Source organism: Coregonus lavaretus, assembly GCF_964263955.1.
Source record: "Coregonus lavaretus genome assembly, chromosome: 29".
NCBI classification, from domain to species: domain Eukaryota; kingdom Metazoa; phylum Chordata; class Actinopteri; order Salmoniformes; family Salmonidae; genus Coregonus; species Coregonus lavaretus.
In genome coordinates, this window is record NC_140016.1 from 33,867,654 (window position 1) to 33,895,090 (window position 27,437).

At 43.8% G+C, this 27,437-nt stretch overlaps 1 protein-coding gene across 1 annotated transcript; it reads left to right on the top strand.

Moving 5' to 3' along the window:
* Window positions 1-1,754: 1,754 nt before the first annotated feature.
* On the top strand, window positions 1,755-27,169 carry apln (apelin). The gene is made up of 3 exons (XM_084147358.1): window positions 1,755-2,301; window positions 19,083-19,258; window positions 22,779-27,169. The coding sequence occupies exons 1-2, from the start codon at window positions 2,235-2,237 to the stop codon at window positions 19,250-19,252; spliced, it is 237 nt and encodes a 78-aa protein (XP_084003484.1). The 5' UTR covers window positions 1,755-2,234; the 3' UTR covers window positions 19,253-19,258; window positions 22,779-27,169.
* Window positions 27,170-27,437: the final 268 nt, after the last annotated feature.

Here is a 27,437-nt window from a genome sequence, read left to right on the forward strand (position 1 = left end):
GGCTATGTGAGGTTTAGGGTTTGGGCCCTGGGGGCCATTCTCAGGTCTCTACAGAAGTAAAGTCACTTTTTTTTGTGACAGCACATAGAAAAGGTATCGTGGTTGTGACCAAGGGCAGACCGTCCATGATTTGTCACGGTTCCCCTTTAGTGACTCTCTAGCACTGTATGCCAGCCTCAGTTAGCTTATGTGAACCACCATATAGCAACCTACATATTATACCAAACATGGTTTGTCTTTGAATTATGGAATTGAAATGAAAAACAAAAACAGAATGTGTCCTGAGTAAAATGTAAAATAATGAGTTACGGTTTCCAATTTACGACATATGTTAACCATTTCCCTGTTTGATCGCTAACATTTATCATTCAGTAATATTTTGACTGCAGATTCTGTGTTCTGCTGAAAAGGGTGTACCTAAGAAAACACGTGCAAACCAAATGTAAAGGGGTTGGGTAAGGGTGAGATTTCGTAGATTTTCTGATCAGAACAAATATACGTATGTTTTTACCCAATAAATTATATATTCCTTTTTGAAAATCAACCAGCCGTATTTGTATTTGTATTTATTATGGATCCTCATTAACTGGTGCCAAGGCAGCAGCTACTCTTCCTGGGCTCCAGCAAAATTAAGGCAGTTATACCATTTTAAAAACATTACAATACATTCACAACAGATTTAACAAAACACATTAAGTGTGTGCCCTCAGGCCCCTACTCTACTACCACATATCTATAACACAAAATCCATGTGTACGTTTGTGTATAGTGCGTAGGTTATCGTGTGTGTGTATGCATGTGTCTCTGCCTATATTTGTGTTGTTTCACAGTCCCCGCTGTTCCATAAGATGTCATTTTATCAGTTTTTTAAATCAAATGTTACTGCTTGCATGAGTTATTGATGTGGAATAGATTTCCATGTAGTCATGGCTCTATGTAGTACTGGGCTTCCCATTGTCTGTTCTGGAATTGGGGACTGTGAAGAGACCTCTGGTGGCATGTCTTGTGGGGTACTTATTGCTCCAACAACGATAGCGAAACAGGTTGCCTTCAACATGATGTGACAAACTATTCCTCCTATCTATGGACAAAGCCGATAAGAGTACTTGTTACAGTTGTAGTGGTCCCACGGATAGTTCTCACAATTCAGCACAAGAAATGCAACCTTTCCTGTTTACCGTCTAATAAACAAATGAAAAAACAAGTGAATTTATTTCAGAGCCTTACAGGGAGGGTAGCTTTCTGGTTGCTTTGTTCACCAAAGAATAAAACATTGGAAACAAAACCAAACAAATGACTCAGAGTCAGTGAAACAAACAACTCAAGCGATGGGATCAAGCCAATGAGTCTGCTAAGTTTTTCCTCCGGGTACTCCCAATGTCACGGACACTGACTTGAAATACCACAAAACATTTAACACCATGCCCTTAGTCTCTAAGGACTGGAGTTTTAGACAGAGAATAATATAAGTGAGCTACATTCAAAGACTACTTTTTCAACAAGAGCATGTGTTTGGTTATTATGATAAACCTGGACACCCCCCATCACTCCTCCTTCCCAACCCCCGCCTGCCTTTCCTTCCCTCTCTTTCTTTAGTGGGAGGGTCCATGTGTGTGTTTGTGTGTGTGGGGGGGGGGGGGGGGGGCAACATTGGGGGTGGGGAGGCCCCCTTTTCAAGGACCCACAGAGTCAATGATACATAAGCCACATGACCGACTGGGCTCCTGTTATCCAAGGCAAACAGAGGACTTGCACACACAGACAGACAGTCCTGCTTCAAGCTGCAAGCTGACTCCCAGCACATTCACAGCTCTACTGAACTTGGCACCGGCTGCCGTATTCTCTGAAAAGGAACAAAAAGCTGCACACCTCCGTGGGAGAGCTCAGATAAAGACGTGCCTTCAGTCTTGGAGTGGCGTTGTCACACACTGATATACAAATACGCATTTAGACACACACATACAGAAATACACACACGCACCAGGCAGGCAGCCAGGCACACACACTCCCAGGCACACACAAACACACCAGGGTGCATACAGAGGCACGCGCACACTCACTCTTACACACACAGAGAGAAGCAAACAGTCTTCCTCTCTCCCTCTCTCTCTCTCCCTTGCTCGCTCAGTCGCTCTCTCTGCCTCTCTCTCTCCCTCCCTCCCTCCCATCCACACACACACACCACTACAGTATATCAGCTAGCGACTACCGGAGAGCCAGAGGGGAGCGCAGAAATGAATGTGAAGATCCTGACGCTGGTGATTGTGCTCTTGGTGTCTCTGCTGTGTTCTGCCAGTGCTGGTGAGTACGGGGCTCGCTCGGGCTTCTGCCTGTAGCCTCCCTACGCTTTCTATTTTCTCCCTCTTTATTGGCCCTAAGGCTCGGCCAAGGCAGCTGTAGTTGATCAGTTACCCAATGTGATTAGCCTTGTGTGCCACTAAAATGGAAGGAATATCAGTTCAGCACCTGACTGTGTACAGTACTGCAGTGCAGTGGTTTTCATGTTATTGTTGCTGGGGGCTGTATTTTGTATTGAAGTTTATAAGATGCTATTGGTTAATGGTCATATGCTTTCACTTGATTCAGCTTGAGGGACAGCAGAGATTGTGACTGATATGAAATATTTAGGGGCTTTTATTGATGGTCATTGCTGTCTATGCTGAGTGCTGTGGTTGAGTTGTTGTCAAGGATGTATTGCTATATGACTGTTGGGACTGTTATGAAATGGACAGTGGACATGGCATAGCACATTTACTGCAAGGTAGTGTGGGGAATTAAATCAACCATAGCTGGTAGAGGCATAACTGGTTGTACAATACTAATTCCACCTTACTAAATGCATTTATACTGTATTAGTGTATTGTTATAACTACATTATAGCAACAGCATGCCTGTTGTCATGGTAATCCAACTCTCTGATTCATTTGGTGTGGTGTTGATGATGATTGTATTTAGGATGTGTATGGGGGAGGCACATAATCCCAGTTGCATGGATGGATGGTCTCTTGAAGAGCTCAATTTGTGCTGCTTTGTCACAGTACATTTCCGTAAAGTGCTGCCGCAGCTCTGGAGCCATTGTGTTGGACTCCAGTGTGAAATGAGAATATCTGTGCGTACTAATTACAACAAGCCACAATGAACCAGGAGAATAGTATCTAGAGGTATTTTCTCAGTGGTGGGTCATGGGAGTAGGAGCCTTTAGTGCTGTGACAGGGGTGGGGGGGGGGGGGGGGGGGGGTCAGTTAGTTGACCATTGGCCAGCCTGCAGATGTGGTGCAGGTAACAGTGGAGTGTGAAAACACAACAGTGGGTCTTGGTTCAATGCTTCTAGCTACTTCTATGAGGATTGACATTTATCTATTAACCACCTCTGGTCAGCATGTGCGTGTACATAATTGTTTCTCTGTGTATATCTACCAGTATGTGCCTGACTGTATATACATCTGTGAGGTGTGCTGGCCACACTTGGTGTATAAAACTGCAAGGTGCAGCAGTGAGAGCTCAGGTCTCCCATGCTTCCGAGCGTTGCATTCATTATGGTGTGACATGCTATTTTTGTCTTGGCCACACGTGTAAATGGGAAGCAATTATCCTGCATTACGGTCAGTGTCGTTTTCCACGCCCCTGCGTGTGCCTGACCATGTTCCACGCCCGAGAGCTCACCACCGCGCTTTCACTTCTCTGTGCTCTGATGATGGAGGAAAAGAGGCTGTGTGGGCTCACAAAAGCTTATTCAAATTATTCTACAACGTCATTCAGGACATGCTGCCTGTATCTGCTCTATCTCCTTGCCTGTTTCCCTGGCTGGTACTGTAGTATTGTCTCCATTGAGAGGGAGAAAGGGAGGCTACTGTGTTGCAGCGTTAGTGGGTGTGGGGAGAGATGGATGCTGCCAGCTCGAGCTGGAGTCTGAGTCTGTGTCTGTGCAGCACCAGCCACTGCTATATGCGCTGTGCTGTCGCGGGAAGGTGTCGGGAGAAGGCTCTGTGTGTAGGAAGTGGGTGTGAAGCCTTTCATCTTGAGACAAATGCTTTTCCAGTTCACCAGGAGTTTTCCCGGGTTATCGGTTTTCTGGCGTGTGTGTGTGTGTGTTTAGGCTGAAGCACTAGCGTGGTCAGGCAGAGAAAGGGTGGGGACCTGTGTGTGTATGTGCCTGTGTGTGTGGCAGTCAGAGCTCATGGTGCAACAGGCGACAGAACCTCAATCTAACACTCCCCTTCGGCAGTCCTTCAGTGTCACTGAGTAGATTCAGTGACACCACAGTGGCCTTGCTGGTGCTATATCACCATCCCTGAACAGCATACCATACCTCAATTACCCATCTTCAAAAAGGCACACTCTACCTTGAGAGCAAGAGAGAGCAGGCAAAGCCTCAGATGTGGTATTCATCATTCATTCTGAAGGCGATCACTTGTCTTCCTCCCCCCTCTAACTCTTAAGGGCTGGTATGTAAACAATCCTTATTGTGGAAACAGTCTGGCCTCTCAGGCCTGTCAGCCGAGATATCAAAACCCCATCTTTCATAGGTACGGAAACACCTCCGCCCAAATCCCTAAACGCAGAGAGTTGCACAGGAGGAAAACAACAGATGCTGACACACACACACAAAGGCACAAAGCTGCTGAGGTGTGTGATGTTAGCCGCCTGGTTGACTCCCGGTTGACACCCAGGCACATTTGAACAGGTGAGGTGGTTGGTGGTTTTGTGAGGGGGGCATGATAGGGGGGGGGTCCTCTCACTGGAATTATATATGGGAGAAATCATCTGCCGTACAGTAGGGGGGCAATTTCACGCGAGCTGTCAGCAATGCTATTATTCCGTATTAAACTTTGATGTATTGTCGGTTCTCGGGATACGGCACCAGCATAGTCCCAACTCAGCTGCATCAGTGGTGCGTTCTGGGTCAGGGAGAGCCACAGAGAGGCCGGAGAAAATAAATACAGGCCCTCATTAATGCACCTACATCCACACAATGTTTCTTTTCAACAATTAAAAAAAAAGGAGGCGGCGGGGAAAAGCCAGGATATTTGGTGAAACAACATCAATGGGACCTATGCTAACAGTACCCAGGAAGCCTTAAATCATAATCCCAGCTCCTTCACACTGGCTCTGGTAATGTAAGGAGGTTGTTTGTCCGCTGCTGCTGCAGTGGTTATATGGGCTTTAGAGAGAACAAAAACAGGCAACCTTTTCCAGATGTCCTGCAATAACATAATAATGGTGGGCAAACGATTGCGACAGAGGGAGCGCAGTAGAGAGGTTATTAAGAGATTACGGGGAATCATTCAGAGGGTCTTTGAGGCACGGGGCTAGCTTAGTTGGGGCGAGCGAGTTGAAGCTGCGTTTCTCTTGTTCTCTCCCATACACACAGATACACATGCAGACACAAACACACACGGTCAGATGTTCAGATCTATTTTGTGAATAACCTGGATTTCCTCTCTACGCAACACTGGCAGGGAATCAGAGCCAAACCATCAGTTTCAAGAGTGGACAGCTAGTCTGAGAGACAGGACACTGAGACACTCACGGCTCTGTCTGTTTACAGAGGCAACCAGACAGGCTCAATAGACAGCAAGCATGTCTACACATAGCCATGTTTGACCATTGGCTACAGTAGGATGCTACATGCATGGTGGCAATCCTGAATGGATACATTATTTTACCCCCAAATCAGGAAGAGCAAATTATTTATCAGCAACCTCTACTAACTGCTAACTACTTGTTGCACTCGCCAGTCGCCTGCCATGTAAATTAATTACAAACATGGAGAAACCGAAATCAAGTCGTAAGTCGCTAGTAAAAATCCATAGCCTGCGAACATCAGACGTGATTTACTGTATTGAAAAACCAGTCTGGTCTTGGGACTTCAAGGAGAGGATTTTTATTCATGCTTTTTGGGATAAGCCACTTCATACTGTACATTGGTATAACTCCCACTCACAGTGGACTTCATATAAACCCTCCACAATTGCTTTAGGAGAGGGGAGAGATTTGGGAGGGAAATCATCAGTCATTTGGTAGGGATGTAAGGCTAAACTTCAGAGCTAACGCTCCAAGACATTGGCATATGCGGCTGCTGAGGCTCTTTAATGTCATTCAGAAGTCCTTAGAATGAATAATTCAACTCACTTAGAACTTCGGTCAGAAGTGTAGGCCAATGCATAAGGAGAAAGACACAGGGAGCGAAAAAGAGAACAAAAAAAGAGAGGAAAGACAGAGAGAGAGCGGCTATCTTGGAGCACAAGGGTCGTGTAAGCTTTCAGTGGCGAGGGGAGCACCATGCACGACACTGAAATATTCAAAAGCCTCTAAAAACTTCACAGCTGGTGGTCTCGCTTGCCTTCCCAAATTTTTGCAGGTGGACGAACAAGAGCAATAAAAGGTGGCATGCAACAGTAGTAAAACAACTGGTCTTGAAACGCTCTCTGCCTCTGCCTGACCATGACTCCATTATGTGGCCCTAGCTGTTCCTGAGTCTGTCTCCCTCATATGAGAGCTATGAGAATGCTGCCCTGGGGCAGATGGTTGGGGTTACCCACCGTGCTAGCCAGGCCTCTTCTGAGCACCACCAGACCCCAATGCACCACCAGATCCCTATCCCCAGGCCCAGTTACTCCCATTCTCGCACCCAATAGCTTAATCAAAGCCAGATATTTTCAAAAGCTGCTCTAGTTGCGCCAGGGGCTCAATATTAACGTGATTTATGACTCCCTGTTCAAACATTAAGTGTTACATTTAAAGTGGGTGTCAATCGTGATATGATCGGAGTGGACATTTTTATTAACAGCACACCAAAAACCACTGAATAAATATTCTGGAGTCATTGGAATGAATGAATGGAGCTTTAATTACTTTCACGGTCAATTTACACAAAACATGGAATGGCAAAATGTTACTCTTGAACAGTGGTGGTCACAGATATAATTTCCCATTATTTCCTGTGGCCAAACTTTGTTTTGTTTCATCTCGTTCTTTCATGACAGATATCCATAATTCAATGCTTGGAAATATAGGAGCAGCTGGACATCACTTTAGAATGCGGTAAAACAGAAAGAGAGTGGAATGAAAATATGACCAAAGGCATCCCTATTAATGCTAAAACCACATACAGTGCATTCAATATGGACACAGTCCATTTACCTGGTCCAAAGCAAGACACAGCTGGCACTTGTTAGGTACTGTTATATATAAGGAGGACTGGGGGGTTTCATGCGAGCTCTGAAGTAGTGGATAATGCATTGGGATGATGGGCCGTGCAGATGGGGCTTAGCAGAGTTTGGGAACACTTACCAGTGCCCCCATTGGGTTTAGTCTTACCTCCCAGGCCCTAGGCCACAGGATATCCTTGTCTCGGCTATACCTCTTCATTCTCTCAAAGACACACGTACAAAGTCAAGGTGGTGGAGGTGCACCTCCTTTCTCTCCCCCACACCTCTCGATTTAAATTAAATGCATGAAACTAGAAACCATTAGATCCCTTTTCCTTCCTATACCCAAGTGGGCTACACGTGGAATCATTCATTTATGAAACAATCAATTATTCATGGCGGGAGGAAGTTGTCATAGTGCATTGTTTGTTTACTAATGATATTTGACTATTTCACGCATGCAGAAGAGAGGGAGAGCTCTGTTCGATTCTGCTGCCTGTGACTGATAGTAGGAATCTCTCTATGTTTCCTAGTGGCTATTTTTGGTGCAGGGCTGGCCCTCCCACAGTGCCTCTTTCTGCATCTCATTTACTGATGAGGAGAGAGAAAGGTTCCCTCCTGTCCTTGCTGGCCCCTGACCATGAACAGATGTTTGTGAAAGAGGAAAACAGGAAGTAGGATTCATAAACATATACCTCGATCAGGCAAACAGTTTAGTCAAATAGCAGCGGAACATCTCACGGATGCTTCAGGACATACACTCACAGGTTAGCATGTGCAGTACATTTGTCAACACAACACAATAAGAAGCTTATATATTACACAATGTGACCCAAGGGACAGGTCTCTCTACCACAGTTTGTATATAAAACCCTTTTAGAATAGCATTACCCCTTGACTCGAAAGTTTATATTAACGTTGTTATAAATACAGGTGACATAAATCCTTCTACTACTAGGATGTCTGGCAGTCAGGTAAGAGTAGCTGACTTGGCTGTTCACCTATGTGTACATTTGCTGTTTACCTAACCATGTCTGACGTCAAAATGCCCTCATTAGCTGAGAAACAGCCTAGCCTGATGCAATGTTGAAGCTATTTTCGTTTAAATCCTACCCTATGGGAGAGGCACTGATCCCTAAAGTAGCAGAGCTGCAGTGAACCTTTGGCACCTCACACTCACACACACCTCCCCTATAACATGGGAGAGGGCACGTGGGTTCACAGCAGGGGGGCAGTGATGACACAAGAGAGGGGAGGGGCTAGTGCTAGCGCTTCACATTTGATTAGCATGCCCATGGAAACGAGCGGTTGGAGGATCCCTCTGCCCTTGCCATGCTGTCTCTGCAGATTAAGGCTACACGGATGGAAGCGCCCACCTCACCTCCCCGCTGATTAGCCTACCTACCGACCGATGTGCTGGGCCTCAGCCCACTACTGCTTACTGGAATATCCAGGTCTAAAACGCCATTTGCTTACAGCTACCTCCGGCCTCCTATTTGGGGTGTTAAATCCTCTTCCAGACAGCAGGCTGCTGCCCTCCTGGAAGCCAGTTCAGGGAGATATCTCACTTCAAATGCTTTGCATGATCGGCTCTCTGATTTTGCCTGTTTTTAAAGGCCCTAACCTGCAGTAACCTCCTAGCCACAGATTCAACCCAATCCAATCCATTGAGTTGGATGGTGGATGGATGAATGAAAGCAAGCAGGCAGGCAGGCAGGCGGTCCAGTGAGGGAGTCCATTGCTTCATTAGTTGGCCCTTCAGCGTCGCTGCCGCCGCCCCAGGCCCTTTGAACATGCAGAGCTCTGATCATAGCTACCAGAGCAGGCTGCCCCGTCTCACACCTCATCACAAAACACTCTTGCTAATTTGGGAGCATGTGTAGTTCACTCAAAGGGCTGCAACTTCACATCCGACATAGGGGGTAAGGGGGGTGGGGGCTCAAAGGGACATCTGCAGAAACAGAGCGGTCTGCGAAATTTGTTTTACATTTTTCTGAGCCCTCAACTTAAGTGAGTGATAATTAGCGGAGCTTAGAAAGGGGGCTAAGTTAGAGCTGGGAACATGCAGCGGGCACAATGTTTAATGCACTTTCGTTTCCTCTAGCCAGTGGTTATGGACAAAGCCAGCCTTCATTTCACCCCCACAAGCCCATTATTATCACAGACAAGCACCACAATGCTGCATATCAAACAGGGCCAAGCAGCGGTGGAACACAGTGCTTGGAACACTCTGCTCACCATGAAAGCAAAGGGCTGATACACACGCAGAGGGCCCAAGCCCTCTCGTCCATGGGGAAGGGTCAAAAAAAAAAAGCTGCCCAGTCAGGGTAATTATGCGCTGAAATTTGTCAACTGGGAAACCTGATCCATTCCAACTGACAATGTCATTCTTTTTGCTCCCTGAGTGCCTTTCACAGTAGCTGCCATGGTAACGTGGGTCTGAAAGTCCGCTAGAGATTGGTACCAGTTTCTGCCAAGGCCCAGAGTTACTGGTAGCCATGCGATTAGCAGCACACTGACAGACTCCGGCTTCAAAAGGCAGAACATTTCCAAATGGGAGCAGTCGATTCTGAATCCTGAACAGGGCAGGGGTGTCTGCTTCCTACACTGCATTTCCATATCTGAGGTAGCGGTAGATGTAAAGGCGAAAGCTAGACTAGCAGACGGCTAGCAAACCCACCCCCATACTTTAGCAGCATCAGCAGAAGCTTTGCTTATGCTAGGGCTAAAATAGCGAAGCTAGGAGAATGGGTTGGCTTGTATGTACTTGCACGATTAACATGTCTTCTGCCCAAACATTCTTGATCCCCTTATGTACTCCTGGAGGGTGCATCCCTGGGCACAGTATTCAGGGTGTGTCTGTGTGTGTCTGGGTCTGTAGGTTAGTGTGTCTGTGGGAGTGCTAAACATACAGGGAATCACTGGCTGCAGCTCCATGCCTCATTTTAGTGAATGAAGGAAGCATGTGATGGACACAGTGTGGGCTCATTCCTCTTACGTCACACTAATAACCATAGCTACACTCACTAGGGTATTTATTCTTACTCTCACGCAAACACTTCCCCAGCTGTGTTACCCATAAGGATTACCCAGGCACATGCACGTGATTCGGTACAAAGCAAACTGTCTGCATTTTCTGTATATACAGCTACAAACTATGTATATACAATGCTATGTATAAAATGCTGAAGATGATGTTGATGATATTACATACACATAATGAACTGCTGTCGCACATTCACTGAAGATGGCTCTTCCCTCAGCTAAGTGGACTACCATGAAACAGAAGTGGCTGTTCTACAGTGGTTATTACTTCCATGGAAAAGGGACATGCTGTACTGTAAATTGCACTGAACATGGGCCTCTGGCTCAGTAGGTTTTTGTCTGAATCGATGGAGCTCATTATCACATCCCGTCACCTGTGACATGAGGCACTTAGCCGTTGCCAGCATCAATTATGAGCCTGATGATGCCCCATGGAAGAGGTGGCATCAAGCGGCGAGGCACTGGGTTAGGCACTGGAGCCAGTGTTTTACCAGGCAAGGCTGCTGGTTCTCTTCTTTTCTGTTCTCTCCTGTTCTCTCCTTTACCTTCTGGTCTCACCCCTTCTGTTCTCCTCTCCTCTTTCCTCCACTCTCTTCTCTCCTGTTCTCTCATGTCCTCCACCCTCATCTCTCGCCATGGTTACTGCAGAGCAGAGCCCAGTTCCAGTCCGATACTCTCGTTTCCACTCTGTAGCAGCTGCTTGTTTACACATTAAGGGCCTCTCAGACTGCCTCATCCTCTGCTTCATGGAAGGGGAGAACTGAGAGCAATATGTAGGGTGTGGAGGAGCAGGAGGAAGGAGGGATAGAGGGACAGACAAAGAAAGAGAGAAAAACGAGCGAGAGGGAATGTTTTCCAATCGCTCTGCCAACCGTGAAAGTTAATCGATGAGACAGTGCACTGATTCATAATCAGTGTAGCTGAGCAATGAGCAAAGACTATTCCAGTTAAGAAACAGATAAGATTAGTTGAAACGGTGTATTAATTCACTGTTATGCACAGAAAATTTAACACAGCAAGGATTCAATTTCAGTGTGACACACTAGGAACCTTGTTGATTCTGTATCAATCCATAAATAACCAGTTCAGCCTTCTCACCTGTTGCTGGTTTACTCATGGACCTGGAAAGAGATCTAATCTCATATTTCCTGGCGACTGAGTTAAGTCTAAAGCCATTGGTAAATGTACAAGGCCAGAGATATGTTATGTGGGCCTCCTGGCATCCTACACAAACCAGCTCTTATCTCCAAAAGAAACAGTGCTCCTCATTACATTTTACATTTTAGTCATTTAGCAGACGCTCTTACCCAGAGCGACTTACAGTTAGTGAGTGCATACATTTTTCATACTGGCCCCCCATTCCCTGTGTGCTTCCCCCATCGGCGTGCCACGTCTCAGGCGGCAATGTGATATCCAATTCACCCGTGCGGCTATCGATCGACAGACTTGGCACCAGACAGCAAGCATCCATTTCTCCCTACTCTTCCCCTCTCTCTCTGACAGACAGACAAGCGCTGGGAGACGTACAACTCTGCCCGGGTGATGGGGCTGCAGGGGCATTGACAGGGAAGGGCTGTCAGAAACGCTGTGTATTGGCCGGTTCTGAAATGAGAGAGAGAGAGAGAGAGAGAGAGAGAGAGAGAGAGAGAGAGAGAGAGAGAGAGAGAGAGAGAGAGAGAGAGAGAGAGAGAGAGAGAGAGAGAGAGAGAGAGAGAGAGAGAGAGAGTTGGGTCTGTGAAAAAGGCAACTTAATAGATGGCAGCCTGAGAGTGTGGTGAAGCAGAGAGGAAGGAGAGATGAGATGAGCGAGCCGACGAGAGAGAAGTTGATCATTTAAGCCTGGAAGAGAGAGCCGAGTAGGTTGGGTCTGGAAAAGGCAACTTAATAGATGGCACCTAGCCTGGAAGCAGGCCCGTTTGTGACACAGCTCTGCTTCTCTCAGTCTTCCTCTCTCTCTCTTTCTCCCTCTCTCTCACCACTTCCCTCTCGGATAGGTCTGGAGAGGCAGCAGCGGTAGCTGCAATATTTCTTGCATTTTTGGTTGTGTTGAGGGCCTGGGCTCTGGGGTCAGATGTTGAGATAAGGAGGGGCGGTATCGTGAGAAATATCTAATCTCTGCCATATTGCTTCCTTATCATATACAGTACCAGTCAAAAGTTTGGACACACCTACTCATTCAAGGGTTTTTCTTTATTTTTACTATTTTCTACATTGTAGAATAATAATGAAGACATCAAAACTAAGAAATAACACATATGGAATCATGTACTAACCAAAAAAGTGTTAAATAAATCAAAATATATTTTATATTTGAGATTTTTCAAATTGCCACCCTTTGCCTTGATGACAGCTTTGCACACTTTTGGCATTCTCTCAACCAGCTTCACGAGGCAGTCACCTGGAATGCATTTCAATTAACAGATGTGCCTTCTTAAAAGTTAATTTGTGGAATTTCTTTCCTTCTTAAAGCGTTTGAGCCAATCAGTTGTGTTGCAAGGTTGGGGGGTATACAGAAGATAACCCTATTTGGTAAAAGACCAAGTCCATAATATGTCAAGAACAGCTCAAATAAGCAAAGAGAAACCACAGTCCATCATTACTTTAAGACATACGGAACATTTCAAGAACTTTGAAAGTTTCTTCAAGTGCAGTCGCAAAAACCATCAAGCGCTATGATGAAACTGGCTCTCACGAGGACCACCACAGGAATGGAAGACCCAGAGTTACCTCTGCTGCAGAGGATAAGTTCATTAGAGTTACCAGCCTCAGAAATTGCAGCCCAAATAAATGCTTCACAGAGTTCAAGTAACAGACACATCTCAACATCAACTGTTCAGAGGGGACTGTGTGAATCAGGCCTTCATGGTCGAATTGCTGCAAAGAAACCACTACTAACGGACACCAATAAGAAGAAGAGACCTGCTTGGATCAAGAAACACAAGCAATGGACCTTAGACCTGTGGAAATGTGTATTTTGGTCTGGAGTCCAAATTTGAGATTTTTGGTTCCAACCGCTGTGTCTTTGTGAGACGCGGTGTGGGTGAACGGATGATCTCCGCATGTGTATCTGCCACGGTAAAGCATGGAGGAGGAGGTGTTATGGTGTGGGGGTGCTTTGCTGGTGACACAGTCTGTGATTTATTTAGAATTCAAGGCACACTTAACCAGCATGGCTACCACAGCATTCTACAGCGATACGCCATCCCATCTGGTTTGGGCATAGAGGGACTATCATTTATTTTTCAACAGGACAATGACCAAACACACCTCCAGGCTGTGTAAGGGCTATTTTACCAAGAAGGAGAGTGATGGAGTGCTGCATCAGATGACCTGGCCTCCACAATCCCCTGACCTCAACCCAATTGAGATGGTTTGGGATGAGACGGACTGCAGAGTGAAGGAAAAGCAGCCAACAAGTGCTCAGCATATGTGGGAACTCCTTCAAGACTGTTGGTAAAGCATTCCAGGTGAAGCTTGTTGAGAGGACTCCAAGAGTGTGCAAAGCTGTCATCAAGGCAAAGGGTGGCTATTTGAAGAATCTCAAATATAACATATATTTTGATTTGTTTAACACTTTTTTGTTTACTACATGATTCCATATGTGTTTTTTCATCGTTTTGATTATTATTCTACAATGTAAAAAATAGTAAAAATAAAGAAAACCCCTTGAATGAGTAGGTGTGTCCAAATGTTTGACTGGTAGTGTATATGGGAATACCACAGTGGGGAAATATCAAATGGGATGCTACATATGCTGGATCCAAGTTCACAGCAATAAGATAGTGAATGTTTTTTTTTGTTTATGGAGATGAAATGTGCATTAACAAATTACTACTTTGAGTTGGGCCTCAATTACATGGTCTTATGTAATTTGGATGGCTGCACTCTCATCCCATCTATCCAGATATGGCTAAAGATACATGCCTGGAACTGGAAGTTGCTATATCATGTCTGGCCCAGCTTGATACCTTCTCTCTTGGTGGGAAGAGTCAATCCATAACTGCCAGTCTTATCACTGAGCCCTGGCTTATTTTTAGCAGCTTTCATTATACCTTTCTTTCCTGTGGCCAGACGGGAGGTAGGGCTGAGATCTGTCAAGAGATGTGCTCCCCTAAGAACTCAGCGCTGAGCAGTGGCTGACAGCTCGCCGTGGCAGGAAACATCTAAATTGTCTCATTACAGATCCGGGTTATGACAGACTGAGCAACCCAGAGAGGAGAGAGAAGCGGGTGATGAGTTGTGTTCAGCACAGCCGGCCCAGGTGTAATTATATTGTTTGTGTGTGTGCGTGTGCTCATATGTCAAAGTGCCAGTTTTAACAGCACAGCCTTCACACATCAGCCGTAGTAGGGTGGGGGGGGGGGGTTGGGGGGGTGAGTTGCCTGGTTAATGGTTGCACTGTCAGAATTATCATGGTCTGGACTCAGGCCTCATGGCTTCTGGTTCTCTATACTGTTTGAGAGGTAATTCACTGTAGGCTCATTACGGGGGGGTTCACATATGGAGACTAGTTAAACCCCCTAGATTAGAAAGAAATGAGCTGAACGCCAATTTAATGTGTAAACTTCCCTCATTCATTCTCTATCTGGTACAATAACAAGAGGATAATACATGGATTAGAGTGCCTAGGGGGGGAATATGGGTTTTAGATGCTGAAATATGCAACAGAGCCTTTTCCCCGGTGCAAAGGAATTAGCCCACTGTTTCCTGCAAATATGTTGTATGTGCCCAGAAGAAGATTAGCCCAGGAAATGGAACTTGAGACGTCAGGCATTTCATGGGGATATACATCGAAAACATTAGAAAATGAAACACTTGCCTTGTGGTACAATAACGGTGATTCACCATTGTGTAAAACCGTTCAAATTGTGGCGCTCTCTCTATTTCCCGATTCTAATGCAATTCTAAACTGTTTAGAACATGATCAATTAATATCAAGTGTCAAAGTACAGTGGGGGTTCAACCATAGTACATGGTATGTGTGCTGATATGTGTGCTTTCACTGTAATGGTATGTGGATATTGAATTCAGTTCAGGCAAAAGCTGTTACCCATTCAAATTAGTTTACCTTGTCAGCTGAAGAAGGGGTCCGCATGTGTGCAGCGGAGAGGTGTTAATTAAACTCTAGTCTGAAAGCTCCTTGACAGAAGATGACGATCCACCATCCACCACCCCACTGACAGCCCTTGCTAGTTCATTCATCAACCTCACTTTCTCTAGTTGTGTTTTGATGTGCTAGGTACAGGAAGTAGACATGGGTAGACAGGAATGATCTCCAGACACTTTCCATAAACCTAGTCAATTAGGAGAATCACTACAGCCTAGCGTAATCATGACTTTGACAGCTGCTCTATTGCAGCCCTTAAGTATCTCCGCTCCTTTTCCCACCTCTTTGGGAGGATGTGGATGAGTTGTCCAGTCTAGGAGAAGACATAAAACCCAAGGAAGGTTCTTCCCAGGAGAATTCTAAAAATGGTTCCACTCTCTCCCATGGGAAGAGCCTGGAATGTCACGACCCCATGTGAATGATTTCACTTTGGTTTTTGACAGGAAAAGCCTAATGGGAATTGTTGTTTATTTTTCAGGAAAGGTATTTATGTGTCTCTCAGCGAAAGATGCCTCTTTTAGGAACGGAGACGCATCTTTGGTTTCGGACAGACATGAAGTTGAGAATGGAAATGTGTGACGAATTCTGATGGACAAAGTGTAGCTTAGATTTAAAATCCAAAAAAATTCACTGTGTTGGAAATAACCCAGCTAGCACATTTGGTTCCTTGGAAGTTTTGGGAACATATGTTTTTCGTTTCACATTGGTTGTGGGAATGAAACCAGACGTTTCCTGACTGGTAAAACAGAACGATTTTAAAATGTTCTGAAAACAGAAGTGAACATTTCGCCTGTTCTGGGAATGTTTATTATTAGGTTGCAGGGGAGGCTCTAAGAACGTTTTACTATGGTTCCTTGAAGGTTTTCCTGGGAGATTTTATTAACGGTCTGAGAATGGAAATTATAGGTTAGTTGGAGGTGTTTGAATAACTTTCACTGAATATTTCAATAAGACTTTTAATAACAACTGCTAGGTTATTTTGGATCTACTTTTTTAAACTCCAATCACAGATAAGACACATGGAAATTAATTTCCTTAGGCATGAATCATGCAAACACGTATTTTTTATTGAGACACGGCATCAGTGAGATTGTTCTCTATCCATGGGATGAGTCCACTGCGCCATACAAAGCTGTTCATTTTATTCATATAGGCCACATTTCAAACGAAACAAGCACTCATTAACCCTTTACACTCGTACCCGTATACAGGTTGAATATGGCAGATTTGAACACTGATAAGTGCCTAAACTGGAACGCAGTGGCTGTACAGTAACATGCCATACATGATGTCAGAGCTCTGGTTCTCCGCTTCACAGCTCTGTGTGGGTTTTGACTGACAGCTGTCCTGAACTTGCCCCCATCCCTCCCACTAATTTGGCAACATTTGCAAATATTTTTGTCTGAGTGAGGGAAATGCTGTAAATTAAGAGGACTGAATGTATTTTGAAAGTAAGCCAAACACAGCCAAATGTGCACTTCAAATTTCCAAAATGCATGTAATATACAGGGTCAACGTTTATGATCACTATGTTTGATGTACAGTTACAAGATAATATGGCGTTATACCCTGGGTTGTCCTGAACAGAATGAGCCTGTTTGTTGTATTGTGAAAAAAATCTGCTGCGGACCATGCATCTGAATGCACTCATGACTCCAAAATTACGATCTGCTTCTCTGAATTGCCTTGTGAAACCCTAATACTGTAAGATCGCATTTTACAATTTAGCTAGTCATGTTGGCAATAGAACAAGCATTCAAATTACGTCCACCTGACTCAGATTGCAATTTATAATGGACTGTTCTTGGATTGTGTAAACAACAACAGTAATTGTGTGATGGCGGGAATGCAGGGCTGTGTTCCAAACAAAACAACTACAAGTGTGCTTGCTCTAGTTCCTCAACGGCACAGCTAAGAGAGCTCAAAAAAGCACCTTTTAGTTGAAGACTCTTCTTTGAGTCACAAAAGTGCATTGAAATTACTTAGGAACGGTGCACACTTTGGAGAGGTGTGTGGCCACTTGGAGACACCGGTTTGACCTCTCACTGAAACCCTTGTCATATTTGTGTCTTATCATGTTTTATGTAAAATGCACATAAAATCAACTGTGTAATGTTTGGATTCAGTCTTGTGTCAGTCTTGTATCCATATAGGCCAATTCCCGCAAGTGTAATGGGTTAGTGTAAAGGGTTAAGATCAGGTGTGGCCAATTACTGAGCGTGGCCAACACAGCTGAACACACTTAACAAGATAGAGGATAGACAGTTTTGTTGATGCTGAGAACGGAATGTTTATGTTCTAAAATAACATTCTTAGAATGTTCTCTGAATGTTACTAAAGTTTTCTTGTGTTTTTTTCTGGAAAGGTTTCTTAACATTCTCTGAAATATTCCCAATGTCCAACCAGTTAGAGAACATTTCTAGAACATTACCAACATTTTTATTAAATATAACCATGTTTGAACTTTTGGGAAACGTTCTGTTAAAGTCATGAAATACCAAGAAAATTACGTTTTTTGTCAAGTTCCTTAAATGTGCTGAGAATGTTCCAAAGTCAAGCAACTATCCTGCACCATTTCCAGTTGTGGGAAGATTATATGCAAAATAACTCACAGGACAACCACGCTTTCACAAAGCTCTAAGAAACATATGTTTCTCAGAACGTTATATGCTAGCTGGGAAGGGTTTTGATTGATGGATGACATCATGTTTTACGAGGTTGTCAAGTTGTTCAGTTAATTAGGTTAGCAAATTGTAAATTAATTGCATATAAGAGTCACCATGATCTTGCTCAGTTGATTTCGTTCATCTATTAGTTACTACAATTGTTTATTTTATTAATTTTTTTAACAAAGCCTTACTAGAATTTTCCACTGTGAGACATTCAATCTTTTTGACAGGCTCACATAAAAGTCCAACTAAGCTAAGTACTGACATTTCATGGGACTAAAGCAATGAATGGGTGTTGTGTGAAAGATCACCCACATTAAATATCATATAATGGTATCAAGCTACTCAACAAAAATCCCTTGGAAGTCTGTACTCCCTCAAGAACGTCTTAGAGTTTGCAAAAAGGTCGAAGAGGTTACGGAGACACTGAAGTGGATCAAACCATTTGGAGTAGAGAGGCTCAAAAGATCAAGCCACACTTATTGAGAAATGACTGGAAACATCTGGGTTCACTCTCTGACACACACACACACACACACACACACACACACACACACACACACCCGTGGGATGCATGCTACTATTTAGCCTGTCCGTAATCTTGGGTCAAACACAGGGTGCTGTGGTATGTACTTTCACCAAACCTGGTGTGTGAGACATCTGTAATCTTGAAGTGAGTCACAAGAGACATGAGACACTACGGTTTGAGTTTCTCACCGAGGTCGAGCTACATCTGCTGTGTTTTGGTTCCACCACATTGACTTGATGAACTTCAATGCATGGGTGGGCTAAGAGAGGCCCACACACATGTTATCTTTGCATATCTTCGATTGGCTCATCCGCTATAGCTCTTATACATATTTGTGTCTTCTGTACAAATGACAGAGTGAGATTGCGGAAGTCACAATCAAAATGAGGATCAGTCTAGCTGAAGATAGAAGTAGCGAAACTCATTGATAGGCTACATACAGTACATGTGCACACGGAGGCCATTTTAGGGTGCTAACATGCATCACCTCTGGTCCTACAGAAGTAGCAAAACTCATTGATAAAGTACGTGTAGTGGTGGCCATTTTGGGGTGCTAACAAGAGTTTCTTGTCATTTTACAGGTCCCATCATGGCCTCCACAGAGCATGGCACAGCACTAGAAGAGGCGGGCGGCGTGAGAAGGCTGGTCCAGCAGAACCCCGGCAGGGGTGGCCAGAGCCACAGACCGGCCGGCTGGAAGAGGAGACGCCCACGACCTCGTCTCTCCCACAAGGGGCCCATGCCATTCTAGAGCAAGGTGAGTTCCATACAGCACCACACGTCTCATGCATAGGCCATCAGTGAATCAACTTTGGCCCCTGTTGCCAAAGTTCATTCCCTTTCAAGAGAGTATCTTAACCTTTATCTGGTCATCAGGACTGATTATGAAAACTGAGGTCTAGTGTGAGATCCAGTCTTCATGACTGATCTCTCTTGGACGTATCACTCAGCATGTTTAGACAGTGTGTGGAAAAGTCCAACTGTAACAGGAAGAAAAGGACATCTGTAAATGGCTATCACGTCCTCCCCTCTCAACTCAACCACAACACAGGGACGTTATTGTTGGCACAGACAAAGCCTACTGGTTTAATGTATTCATCTTACTCCAGAAGTGTTGTTTACACAGTGAAACCTAATATATTGCTTTTTGAGGGAGGTCGATTATACTGCATTAGTCAACTCTAGAGGAACAAACGTTTTCCTTCAATCTGATAATGTCAATTAAAACCATTTACCAAAGATAATACTTAGTGGGGTTTTGTTCGTAGCAGTGCCACAGTAGTGTATCTTTCACATGAAATAATATTTGACTTTCCGTCAAGAAAAACAAGGCTTTGTGTGAAACGTCTTTCATCCCAAAATGTGTGAAAATATTGTCTTTTCACCTTCTACCGGCACTGTCTGCACACAATTTTCAACGCTATTACAAAAGCATACCCTGTGTCATTCAATTAACTCCAATCAGGTTTTACGGGAGAAAGAGCACTCATGAAAATTACACAACACCACAGCTAGCATCTGAGCAGACATTCAGTACCCTTGCTAAATATACATAATCAGAGCTGTAATTCTAAACCCTCCGTGTGCACTTGTTGACCTACTAGAGAAGTTAGGATCTACCATGATGGTCTTGAATGGAGGGCCATTCACCCAGGCATGTGCATGAACTGCCATGAATTGAGGAACCCAAGACCCATTCACATATCTCTCCCAGACACCATGAGAGACAGGGGCAGCTTGGCAGGATACTATACCCCTGCAGGAGGTGCCAACCACACAACGCCAGCCTGACATAAATTAATCCCGGTAATAGACGAGGCTGCTTGGGATGAGACAGATGTGTCATTCCCCTAAAGGCATGCTTAATCAGTTTAAAAGGGAAGTGGATAAAAGCCCTAGAAGGTGAGAAGCTCCACTTTCTTTAGTCCCCACATGGGTTTTACAATCTATAGCGAATTATGAACTGTTATTGTTTTTTGTAGCATTTTTGGAGAGAGATAATTATTTTGACTTTCCTCTCCGAGCCCAAGGGAACTTCAGATGCAGCGGCACAAAGGTGCAAGCAAGGAACAAGGCACACATGATTTGGGACAACCCAGGACCTCGAAGGTTCAATGCTCTGCACAGCCCAAAATTCTTTAGCATTCTCTCTGCGTGTTGAGCAGTCAATGGCTTATTTCCAGTGCCAGAATGGCGGCCGCACAATGAAGGAAGCCTCAGGAAGTTGGTGGTGCTCCATAAAAGAGAACGGCTCACTGGCTCAGTGCTTTCACCACAAACAGCACTTCAATCACAACAAGACAAAGATTTTTATTTTTGTTCACTTCCCTCTCTGGCTCCTCTCGCCTTGCTAAGTTCATAGTTCACCTCATTTAGAGCTTTTCCCCTGCAAAGTCCTATATCCTCATAACAAGGCATGCCAGTTAGCTCAACCTGACCAGTATGCCAATCAATCCATTAGTTTGCCCTGGTTGGAATGTTGAGAAAGTTAGAATACCCTATAGGAGGATGGCATTGTCTACTGTCCTCCATTGATCCCATGATAAAACCATCAAAGCCCTTTAGAAAGAAGAACCTCCTTTTATCAACATGTTCAACTGAACCAGAGAATATATAAGTCATTCTCCCCCAGCTGAGTGCAGTCTGGGAATTATCTCTTCACGAGGCCTGATAACCAGCAGGGATATAGCCGGCAGGCATCATTGAAACCGCTCTGTCTTTGTTCATGTCTCCTCCTTTATTTTCTGTGCTTCTTCTGATGGTAGGAAGCATGTCTTGAGAAAAAGCTGGAGCAGCACATTGTTTCACCCCGGAGGAAAGATCTAAGCTCAACCGAGTTCACCGGAGGCACGAGTTGGAGAAAAAATAGATTTCTCAATATGCCAGACTATGGATCCAAGTTATAATTGGCCATAATTAGTGTACGTTATGAGTAGGGAAGGTGCTTCACTTGACAATATCCATCACTCCACTTAAACCGCACCAGAACCACAACCTCCACCTCCCTCCATTTCAGTGTCAAAGGCAGCTCATCCATTATATTCTGACACCTCAGGCAAGAGGGAGGTGAACTTGACTTTTAGCACATTACACAAACCAAGATGTGTGGAAATATTAGAGAAGAGACTGGGACCCGGGTCATCCCTTTGAGATCCTGTTGAGTCTCCGAGCTGAAGAGGTGCTACAGGATTACGAACATTTAGAACAACAGTATTGCATCAGAAGCATGTTTTCAACAGTGCCTTAGGGAGTCTCCATGTGAGATAGCTTGGGCAAATGACTCCTACTGTTAGCTAAATATGCTTATTCGGAGTAAGTATTGCTAGTTAGCAAGCTCACAATCAAGCTGAAATGTTTTTATTAATTTATTCAAAAGTTCTCATCTACTCATTCATCATACCTCTTGGATATGGCTAGCACAAAATAACTTTGCTAGCTAGCATGCTAACAGGCACCTGCCATGGTGGATTGTGATAACGGTCAGACTTGCGGAAAAATCTTGATGTTGCCTCACGTAAACCACGCCTCTTGACCTTTTTGCAACAACTAATGATAACTCTTCTGCCCTAAGAATAGAGTTCGCTACACTTTATGTTAATCTGCACTTTGCCCCCCTGACACATTCAGAAGATCTTGCCATACTGAGATCATACCACAGAGAAAATAAACAACAGAGTACAGACACAAACAACAACCCAGAGGATGAGCAGATTCACATCACTGCACTGGCATTACAAAACCACAGAAATATGCCATCTAGAAACAAGAGCAGGCTCTCGTCAATCAATGAACCCTGTTGTCGAGCAACAAAGTTCACCGAGAGCACTAGCCAGCTAGAATCTCTCTGAATTATCATACAACAAAAAACATAAAAGGCCAGGGAAAGATAAAAGATTGTCCCATTGACAGGAACTTCTCCAATGCCGTAAGCATAGTACAAGAGAAACAAATAGTGTTCGTTTCCACAATGGTTTACGTAATTATTTTTCATTTTTTCCCTTCAGACAGTAAACTACAATCTTTGAGTTTGAATCAGCTGGTTATATCTTTGTGTTTGAGGGCGATTTGATTCAATTTGATTTGACATTACTTTCCAATCAAACATTGCATTATTTAACTCAAGAACAAATGTTGTGAAAAGTACACCAACCAACCCTGAATCCTAGAGGGCATTCTATTGTAAGGGGGAAATAAAATGGCTGCATGACTCACATAAATGTTCATGAACATTTCACTGGATTTATGTCACTTTTGTCATCTCTGTTTTTGTTTTGCAGGCACTGCTTCGAGCGCCCACCCCCAAGTTCTGATTTCTATGCTCTTCCTTTGCCTTGGGGGGCCTTGCAATGAAGGGCCTACGCTTGCCCAGCCTGAAGAGTGATGTCCCATAGCACCTGCTGGTTCTTCAAGCAACTCTTCTCTGTCCACAAAACAATCAGGACAAGCCACTCACCCTCAGCTCTAAGAAGAATTGGGGGCAGGGAAAGGGGGGGTGGGGGGTACTGAGCCCAAGCTATCAGATTCTATTTCGCTCTCTCTCTCTCACTCCCTATCTCTGTCTCCTCCCCCAAGTGTTTTCTATCATTTGCTTTCTAGAGCCCTGTCATAGCTGGTCTCGTCGGTGTTGCACACTTTGCATGATGTGTGGTTGACAGGGAGCCTGGTTCCAAACAGTCTTAGTCTTAAAGTGTCAGTCACTTCTCCATGGTGTGGTATTCCCATCCTCTCAGATCCAAGGTGACCACAGCCATTAGTTCCATTGCCGTGTAACTACTTCTGGCTTTACTAGTAAACGGGTGGTGATAGTGAGGAAAGGCAGAGTTCCACAAGTTGACTGCATTTATTCTACAACATGTTTCGCAGATCCATTAAAGCCAGGTTAGCAAATTCACTCAAGACATTCTCACCTGTCTGCAGCAAAACTCAATCCAAGGTTTTCCTTTCAGAAAGTAGAGAAAGGATCAAATCATTATCCCTTTTATTTCATGATCATTTCAGCAGAAGATGTGAAGTAAACAAAAATTGGACCCAAGTGAGGATTCCATTTTACATTTCGAAACAGCACGTAGTCAAAACAATCTGCTGTAAGCATCATGATAATTCCTTCACCTGAAAGATTCTTTAATCCAAAGCTCTTTACATGTTACTGACCCCATTACCACCTCGGGGGGGTTAAGCAATTTTCCCAACGTTACAGACACGGTGTCCCACCTGAGATAAGAGTCCTCTGATCCCAATTCCCAATCCTCAGCCTCCTTGCCACTCTGAAGCCCCCTGTAGCTTCTCTACACGACTGTTAACTGGCAGGGGTGGTCTGGTCTGCTCTCTGAACGACAGACTCCCTTGCCTTTTAATGAAGTGCCAAATAATAAAGTACTCCACAATGCTGCCAGGAACGAAGGAACGAAAGGAAGAGAGAAATGAGAAACACATTACCTCTTGTTTGAAGTCTCGATAACACTGACACATATGCATTATGATATGTTTCTAGACAACAAGAAAAATCCCATTTACAGGCAGTGGTAGCAAGGAGTACAGTTAAATTAGACCAAAAACACTTTTCAAGCAGACATGCTGTCAGCTCAGTAAATATACCACCATGTTCAGCCTACCAATAGTGCTCTCTTCTCTGACTGTTTAGCGCGAGGCTGTTTCGACCCTTTGACCGAGATCTTTGATTGATGGAATGTGCTATGCCTTTCCATCATACTGGAACATATTACTGTTTTGTTTAGATTTTTTGTTTCTATTTTCATTTATTTTTTCTCAGGGTGCTGTGATAGAAGCTTGTGCCAGAGCAGTCTCTATTTTGCACATTTATTTAAGAAACACAAACACACACATTTATATATGACAAGCATATTGATGTATACTGTATCTTTACTCTCCCTGCCTATGTATAACACCAGTATAGCCATGTATCCAGATTCAGTCCCTGCTAAGTCATTATGGTTCTTTATGCCTCTGTTGGGTACAGTTGCCTTTTTAGCTCACGCTTCCACAGCACAGGTGGTCATGGCTTTGATCATGATGTTCATCAAATCCCATGGCTAATCTCTCTCAGATGGGCCTCCCCATAGGCTGGCTGGGGCCACTCACAGGCTGAGCTTATTGTCTAATTGGTTTAGATTGGAACCACACCCTTCCCCCTCTCCAACCCTAAACCCCCTGCTGATTTATGTGACTATGTAACATACTACAATTAGGACATGTAGAGCAGATGCCTTTGCTATTAGGTGTGGGAGGGATGGGGGAAATCTGTTTTTCGGTTGGTCTCTTAATCCAAATCTGGTTTCAACTACAGTAATAATGGCTATCACTACTAGACTGTTTTTTTTTTTATGCGTCCAAGAGAGGAAATTGTAATGTGATGATTTTTTAACCTTCTTGGTTTCAACCAAGATTTCCAATATGTTATCTTTCCCCCATTGCTATTTCTCACCCAGAGATTAGAATTAAAAAGCAGTTTCCCGGCACCTCTGCCTCCCAGCATGAGACACTCTTAATAAGAGAGCATCTCAAATCACAGTGGTAACTCACCCAGCCAAGATCACCTTGATTAAAAATGTATTCAATCTTAAGGGCACTGTGAAGTCATAATTTCAGTCGCACCATGATTATTTCATACCCTCTCAGACAGAGCATTTATTAATGCTCCTTTGAAATAAGACAGCTTTTGCTCAGTATTTTTGCTCATGTATTATAATGGGGGGAGATAGCTAGTAGGGAGATAGGAGCTGGGGATGGGTATTCTAAGCCACAAGAGTTGGGCTGGATTGGCTCAAAATAATAGGTTTAAAATCACTATTTTCCGGTCTGAGAAGCTAGTGTTAAGGGAGCAGGGCAATGTCTGTATCCGCACTATTCTTCATGAATGTATCCCCACCATCTGCACCAGCCGAGCTGCCCCTCCAAATGCAAACCCAATGTTCATGTATAGAGTACAATTTGAGTCTTGGTCTCCCCAAACTGCCTAAATCACTGCTAGTCCACCCTGATGATGGTTATCAGTTGGATCCAAACTTCCAAAGCCAAATATCAATCACCTGGCTTTGCTCCAAGACTTCTTTGTACGGGCACGCAAGGCTGCACTTTTGCAATTCCATTATGCTGCTGGAAAAAGAAACCCTGAAAACCCTTGGTATAAAATGGCTTTCCAGTGTATTGTGACAATTTTTGGTCGTCTGATTCTTGTCTAGCTGGTTGTCCAAAGCTTACTTTTTTTAAATACAGTGTGGAATACAGCTGTATATTTTGTGGTCGTAAACAATAATATAACATTTTGTCTGCAGTACAATATGTCGTGGACAGGTGAGAGCTTCACGCATTCTTCTCCTATAAAACATACCCCACAGCCCTCCGATGCATTTTAGGTTAATGGAGCTTGTGGTGTAGAAGGATAAGCACATCCAGGCTCAAATTGAAATGGTAAACCAATACATTTTCCTTAATGGTCTTTTCCAGCAAAGCTTACGCAAGAGAAACGATTCCCATCCTCTCATCTTGTTTCCTCTCAATCTTCTTCTTTGTTACATCACAAGGCCTGAGTAATGTTCCTATGCACATGTTAGCATGTTTTCACTGGTTTGTTTGTTCCGAGAAGAACGTATCACATTTGTGTTCAGCTCATTTCCCACTTTTAGAAATGTGCACTTGGCTGGGAGTGTGTATGGAGTAGGAAGCAGTGGAGGGATAAATGTGTATGACTGGTGGAGAAAGGAGTCTGGCAGCTAGTAATGAAAACTAGAGCTTAGCCATGGGGTCACTGTCTCGCTCTAGCTTTAGGCAGTCCACACAAAGAGTCAATCAAAACCACTAGGTTTTTAATCTTTGATGTCGCTGTCACTTTCTCTCAGCTCTTGACAAGCTACAGTAAAAAACCCTTTTCAAACATAACACGACCCACCAAGGAGAAAGAAAAACGACTTAGCTAGCATGCAATACATTCCATGGTTTTACTTTATGCATCTAAGCCCTTCATATATCACACACACAGAGTGGGGGTATCTGCAGGATCAAGTGGCTAAGATTCAATCCCGATGCAGTCACACATTTCCACAGGCGGGACAATCCAAAGGATAACTAGATTTGATCTCCCGTGGGAGATGAGCATGATCTGTCATTATCTCGCTGCCTCAAATGAGACCTTCATACCCCAGAATAGAGAATGTCCCTCCTCCCATTGATTGTGACAATGTTCTCCATCTACATGGCAAACTGGGTCCACCATCAATACCATTCAGAGTAGTTGAAGGAGCTCCAGAGTGTGTAGGCTTACATGCCATTGCAACAGTGTTACTTACTAGGTCACAAGCAAACTGCAGTTAAAAAGACAATGTATTACACCTGAACTTCTTTACTACTGTCGAAGGTATGTGCTCATATTACTCACCAGGCCAAATGTACAGTCCCTGTCTCTGTTTTGATGTTGAACTGGGCAAAAATTAAATAAATGAATAAAACAAGTGTATCAGAAATGGTTGAAATACTGTGTACATATTTGAACTTTTGGTTTCTAATTTATAAAATATAAGCTTTAGCTCTTGGAGTACTTATTTTATTTTTTCCTTTCATGCGTAGCTTTGTGTTTTTATTTTCTATTTCTGTAAAGTGTGTAAATATATCTTTATGATAATAAGTCATATTAAAAAATCTTATTTTAAGAATCCATTGTGATTTGTCCTCTTTTCTGTGGTCCCTCCGAAACGAGGAATGTTAATGGGTGTTACTACTGAAAGCAATTGATAACATTGCAGCATTATTGCAGAGGAAACTGGGTTTGATAATTATAATATGTACATGAAATTATAACATAATTATAATATGTACATTAACATTTGACATTGAACAGATTTCAAGTCAGCTCTGTCATCAGCTCTTGTGCCAGTGTTTACCAGTCTTGTAACTCTGCTATAGAACAGAACTAACTTTGGTCC

Bases quoted from the DNA above. Each gene is read 5' to 3' on its own strand.
- apln (XM_084147358.1), top strand. From the start codon at position 2,235: ATGAATGTGAAGATCCTGACGCTGGTGATTGTGCTCTTGGTGTCTCTG. The intron at 2,302-19,082 runs GTGAGTACGGGG...GTCATTTTACAG, and splicing joins GCTGTGTTCTGCCAGTGCTG to GTCCCATCATGGCCTCCACA.